Below are 6856 nucleotides of genomic sequence, written 5' to 3'. Positions count from 1 at the left end.
ATTAGAGCTTTTTCGTCTGTGACGGAACGCGAGCCGCGGCAGCTCGAAAATAAAGTCCTTGTGAAGTCGTAATGGGCCTTGACATAGTGTCTCAGCCGGACTTTGAGGCGAAACAGGAAGACGGTCGGCACGCCGAAGCGCTCGAGAGCATGTGCGGTGCAGCACGTCTAAGAAAATCCAAACAGTTTAGCGAGCTAGCTCGATACGGAGAGTAACGCGATGGAGACGGTGTATAAATGCAGAATCATGAAAATCGTGCTCACCTGTCAGCGCCAGGCCCGTAAAAAACTCCTAATAAAGAGGATAGATAGTTAGAAGACTGCCAGATAAAACATCCGGGAGAACAGTTAAATGTAAATAAGTTGCATATGTAGAGACTGGCACGCGCCTCATGGGTGGAGCCTAAATGGTTCTAGAGAGTACTAATGGCGTTTTCACATTAGGGCCTCGGGATCGTTTTTGAGGACACTTGACGCCAAAGTCTGGTTCACTTTGATCAGTGAGAACACAATCATTCCACGCTCAGGAACCGTCCCCCGAGTCCGCTGGAAAATGGAGGGCACGGATCGATCAGATATGGAAGTCAGTTGTCCCTGAACACGGAAGGGGACACGTCATCATCAGTGCTGTCGGTCTCCTCCGAAATTTAGGCCGATACAGTTGGAAGGCACGTGAGAGTCGCTCTTACTGTAACATTTTTTTCCCGAAATATATCAATAATATCAGACATAGTGCGAAGGTAGACGTCCTCGTTCGGTTCTTCTCTCTTTGTTTAATGGGTGCTCGCAAACCAAGCGAGTGCATACTGCCACCTGTTGTATCGGAGGGTGTAAATACACAAGTGTCCAAGCAAGGAAGCAACTATTCATGAAGTTTTGCGATCATGGAATTCTCTCGTTAATGTTGCTCTGTTAACCAAGACGTAATGAATTAAAAGTGTGAAAATAAAAACCTAACTAACCATGAATATTTTTTGTTTGTCCTTAATATGACACGAGCCTTCACTTCCCCCTGACTGGGTGCTGAGATCCGGGCCTGATAAATAAGAACCGAGAAAATGACAGTAACACAGGACTTACAAGAAACATCTAAAGGAAAAGAGAGGAGAGTGTGTTTATTTGAACAGCAGAAGCCCCCACAGTGCTCCAAGTCACCCTGCTAGCACTGGTGTGTATCCGCTGGCTGGATGGTGACCCGGTGTCACTCGACTCCGTGTGACCCTGCGGTGGAGGCTTTGTGGCTTCGCTGACACGCAGGCATGATCCCTCTGCTCCACGGCTGTTATCGGCCGCGTGCGACCGGAGGACGCCGAGAACAAACGCTGTCTTTCATGCACTCGCTCGAGCGCTTCACAATGGAGCTGTTGATGCTCCTGAGAGAGAGAGAATCAGAGAGAGAGAGAGAGAGAGAGACGTGCTCAGCTACAGGAGAAAAAAGCTATTACTAGAGGGTGATTCCTTGTTTCTCAGGACCGAAAGAAGAACTTAATGTTCTGAACCGAGACGTTATAAATAGAATGAATAGCTGCTAGTATGGATGGATCATGGAGCGAGTTAGAGGAACCTCTGGGGGAAAGAGAAAACAGGAAGTCAGACTGCTTCACACGCGCATGTGTGAAATGAATCCTGACAGGTATGGCGTTTGTAAAAAAAAAAAAAAAAAAAAAGAAGAAATGCAAACCTGATGCAACGAACATAACGAAAAGCTCATCACGCTGTTCCGTAAAGCGAGCCGCGCTCAAAAGGAGTTCCCCGATACGAGCTTCAGTAAAGCCTCGTTAAACAGGAATGTTCTCCGTGCCTCGGGCTTCTGCTGTGACTAATTAGCAACCCGCCGCAGATTAACGTCATTACTGAGAGACTGGCAGGATGACTTAACTGACTGAAAAATATCATTATAGGCATGTTGTCACGCAGAGACACAGAGACACATAGAGAGACAAAGAGAGAGAACGAGGGTAAAGCAATGACGAGTGCAGAAAGACAGGGAGAGATAGAGTGATAGAGAGACAGAAGAATTTATTGTGTTTGTGTGCAGGTCATATATATATATATATATATATAAAGAATAACATAATGAAGAACATAATGCAATGTTTATCATTCAGAGCTAAATTTAACATCGTGCGGGTTTAATCTCTAACATCAGGGTGACATCATAGAGCTTGTTCCCATGACCAGCCTCGCGTTCTATCACATCTCTATCATAAAGTTAATACATGAATGAATATTTCGATTAATAAATGAATAAATCAACAAAACAGATCATCATGTTATGAAGAATCCACCGTTCATAATCTCTTCAGGCAAAAAGGAACAAAGAAACAAACTAATAAAATAAACAAAAAATAAAAGTTACACCTCGAAATGGGATTTGTGAGGTCATATATATATATATAAACTCGGGCAGTAGTAGCTCAGAGGGCTAAGGCATTGAGTTACTGATCAGATCGTCGGCGGTTCGAGCCCCAGCTCCACCAGGTTGCTACTGCCGGGCCCCTGGAACAAGTCCCTTAACCCTGCCCTAAAATGTGTCTTGAAACCACTGCCAGGGGAACTGATCAACACTGACCACCGAGTACAGGATCATGGCCAGCCTGTCCGCTCCGATCCCACAGCGAAAATTGATGACAAAAGGCACCAGAACGCCCAGTCCATCACAGCCCATTGCAGACTGGTCTCAAAGAGGCCAAGGCCACCGACCCCGCCCACAAACTCAGCAGATCCCAATCCGATCAAGCACACATGGGCAAAGCGGGACTATCTAATCCGATCCACGGAGGCCGAACCCCGAACCCCACAGTACCCAAAGGATCCGCTGCCTGTGTCCTGGTTCCAGACACCACGGGACACACCCTGAGGCTTCAGGGCACAAAAGAAACCCAAGTCCTCGGTGGTTTTACGTGTAGGTGTAATAATCTTGTATTTGGTTCATGGTCACCAGGTTTCTATGACGTCGTGTTTTGCAGTGAGGACACATCGGTTTCCTCTAAAAGCACGACTCCGAGTTCTTCACGCTGCACGGTTTGACGTGTTTTTTTTTTCTTCCGGTTGTTCCAGCGATGAGACGTTACCCATTTCTGGCTCTGAGGAATGATTCACGGGGAGCATGCGATGCGTGAATATTACGCACGCTGTTTAATTAGCGTAAGAGACTTTTCCGGGTACGAAGAGCTATTTATACTCCGTCTCTCAGGGAATCTTCACCACGCAAGGCAACCTGGCTACTGCATATTTCTCACTTTGTGTGTGTGTGTGTGTAGAGTGGAATGCTTAAGTCGAAACAGGAATGTGCTGTAAAAGTGTCGCTCGGTGTCGCGGGGCCCCCCGCCGGATGATTCCAGAGCGAGCGCATGAACTCAGCAGCTGCCTCCTCTAAAGACCAGAGCGAGAACAAGAGGCAGAAACATCTGGAAGCATTGTTTGTTTGCGACCGCCACGCCCGTCCTGCGTGTGAGCGATTCCTAAGCCGCGAGACGACAGGCGGATACAAAGGCGCACAGGATTGTGGGTAGACGGGGGAAACCCCGGGGAACGAAGAAGGATTAGCGCAGGAGGAGCATGAGTTATGTGCATGCCACGTGCTGTAGCATAGCACGCACACACACACTCACACACACACGCACGCACACACACATTGACCAGGCCATTCTTCACATCAAATACTACAAAGCTTCCTTCTCTGTTTTTTGTTTAGTTTTTTCATGTATGTCATATACATAAGCTGGACGTTTTTCACTCACTCACTCACTCACCCCCCTCACACACACGCTTGAGATTAGCTGGCGTATTCAAGCCAGCGCTAACGCTAGCTTTGGATATGAAAACAAATAATGGCGCCTCTTTTTATGGGCCGTGACTTCAAAGTGCTCACGTATGCAAATGTTTCGTATCTGTGCAGCTCTTCAGAGAGGCCTTTGAAGTCTTTGTACTAAATTTGTGTGTGTGTGTGTGTGTGTGTGTATGTGTAAGGCGATGTGTGAGTTGTGTGTGTGTGTATGTGTATGTGTGTGGCTTTTTTGGGGGTCCGAGCGTTATTAATACTCTCCCTCCGCGCTCTGGCGTACGATATTAACCAGCCGACCGATGCCGCGACTTTGAAACGGCCCGTGTCGTAGCATGCTAGTGCCTTTGAACGCTGCGAATCAAACACACGCTCGGGTCGTTTCATCCATTTTTAAAGACATTCCTGTGTGATAATTGTCACGGATTGAAATCGATACCACACACACACACACACACACACACATGTGAAAGTACCCCGAGTGCTTGGTGGTCATGTCCTGCTATTCTCCTGTGTCCTCAGGGAGGCGCTGAAAGACGCTCAGAGAGACGAGAGGCAGAAGACGGAGCACGCGTTCAGGAAGAGACTAGAGGAGGAAAGGTCAAAGGTGAGGCGTAACGCTGGCTCTTAACGTAGCAGGAAGGTAAATGATGTTATTAAATATAATTACGTTTAAAGGCGCTCACACATACAGAGCTCATTAATATTAACCTTATTAAAGTTATCTCAGTCAGGCAGTAGGGGTTAAGGGTCAAGCTTTTATCTGAGAACAGCAGGACTCTGATAAGGGACATAACATAAGCAAGAGCTTCCTCACACACAGGGACAGCGAGACCTCGCCAGCACTGCACAGGTCGTGAGGTCGTGACCAATCTTGCCTTTTGTAACATTTTAAGTTCAACTGTTTTCCAGAGATGATTTTATATGTGACAATTTTTCAGCGTTACACTGTCTCACTTCAAATAATAATCATTTAAAATACAAATGATTCATATTTATTGATACTAAAATTGGTGTAAGCCTATAGAAACATATGAGCTGTGAAAATCGTTGCTTAAATTGTTTTTTTTTGGTAAAAGTTTAAAAAGCTGAAAATCTGTAGTGTCCGTAACCATGTCAGATTCATGTTGTAATGTCTTAACAAATTAGCATTTTAGAATAATACACTTTTTCAGGTTTATGTCTTTTCATGTGAAATCTAAACTGGCCAGGTTACATCAAAACGACAATTAAGATAATTGAAAGATTTTAATAATTTAAAAACAGTTACGGACACTACACCCAGGTGAGACACTTTTTAGCACCAGTACCGTGTTTGGCCGAAATATAAAGACTATAAATAAAGCATATAAATCACAAGTTTTTATACAAGTATTAATACTAAAGAGAGAAATGAAATGCAGTCCAGTCTCTAAGGGCAGTTAGATGTTTCAGATGTTCCTCATCTTCAGTCCTGATTGTTTTAAAGCTCTGACACTGGAGACTCCTTCCGTAAACCCCGATAAATCTCCCTATAGAGAACCTCACCGGATTACACCACACACTGTATCTGTCTGTGTGGAGTCTGGGATTTACAGCTGCACTATTGTCAGAGCTATATGTACACACACACACACACACACACACACACACACACACCACTATTTCAATTACATTTTATTTTTATCATTTATATTTTTTACTTTCAGAGGAATGCATTCTGAGCCCAAAATGCAGCTCAGTTTCCACACACACACACACACACACACACACACACGAGCGCGTGTGTGCACAGGGTTCCCGTTTGTCACACCCTTATCAATGCAGTTATTTTTACCGTCTTTTCATTTATTGCACAAATCAACCATAATTTCCAAACTCTCACGCACACACACACAAGCGCACACACACACTCACACACACACACACACACTCACACACACACAGAATTACACAGTGGCCTTGGTTGAGGCTGGAACACACAGTGCATGGCGTGTGCTTTTAAATCACTTTAGCTCCAGAGGGGAACGTTAATAAATACACACACACACACACACACACACACACACACGTCTGAGGAAGTACACAATTCTTTTCTCATCATCGCAATAATCGCCCTTTAATAGTTTCTCTCTAATCATATAAATAAAATCTTCATTACTCATGGACTGTCGTGAAAAGAGAGAGAGAGACAGAGAGACGAGGACATAGACAGAGAGATGGACACAGAGACAGGTACAATAGAAAAAGAGAGAGAGAGAGAGAAGGACAAAGATAAGAGACAGAGACAGATGTGAGGGAGAAGGAAGCAGATAGCAGACAGAAAGAGACAGACAAGGGGGACAGAGGACAGACATTGGAGAGAGAGAGACAGAGAGAGAGAGACAGAGAGAGAGAGACAGAGAGAGAGAGACAGATCTGTTCTTATCTCTTCATACGTGGTCGTAGTGGAATGTGTGTGTGCAATAATACCATCATTATCATTTACTCACACACACACACTTTCCACCCATTACACAAATGTGCAATAATTCCCTCTTTCTCTCTCTCTCTCTCTCACACACACACACACACACACACACACAGATGCACAGAGTCTGGTGATGAAAAAAAAATGGTGGCCTTGGCTCTAGTCAACAAAGAATACATTGCGTGCCACCATCCCAGCTGTGTGTGTGTGTGTGTGTGTGTGTGTGTGTGTGTGTGTTTTGACTTTTTGCAAGAGTTCCATTTTAAGAAAACAGAAAAACAAAGATACAGCTAGTTAAAAGAATATGTTAAAACACAATGGAACAGAATACAGCAGTAAACAATAGTGTGTGTGTGTGTGTGTGTGTGTGTGTGTGTGTGTGTGCAGTGGAGGAGAGACGCTACTCTAGGGCTTGACATCGAGAGACAGAAAAATGAACAGCTGATTCACAAGTACCAGGGGCTACAGGACAAGGTACCGCGCACACACACACACACACACACACACACACACACACACACAGAGCTATTAAAGACACAGTATATCTTCAAGTTAAACTGATCACCTTTATTCACTGGTTTAACATGGATGATGATGATGATGATGATGATGATGGAAATGACC

General features: G+C 44.8%; 1 protein-coding gene across 1 annotated transcript in view; it reads left to right on the top strand.

Moving 5' to 3' along the window:
• LOC128528139 (trichohyalin-like) overlaps positions 1–6856 on the top strand; it is a 70640-nt gene that overhangs the window by 50456 nt on the left and 13328 nt on the right. Inside the window, exons 6-7 of the mRNA XM_053500894.1 lie at positions 4306–4390; positions 6620–6706. Of these exons, the coding sequence (XP_053356869.1) occupies positions 4306–4390; positions 6620–6706 (172 nt within the window). The remainder of the gene's footprint in view (positions 1–4305; positions 4391–6619; positions 6707–6856) is intronic.

Source organism: Clarias gariepinus, chromosome 7, assembly GCF_024256425.1.
Source record: "Clarias gariepinus isolate MV-2021 ecotype Netherlands chromosome 7, CGAR_prim_01v2, whole genome shotgun sequence".
Lineage (NCBI taxonomy): Eukaryota > Metazoa > Chordata > Actinopteri > Siluriformes > Clariidae > Clarias > Clarias gariepinus.
The sequence above is the reverse complement of the archived record's forward strand: the minus strand, read 5'-3'. Positions and strand labels throughout refer to the sequence as shown.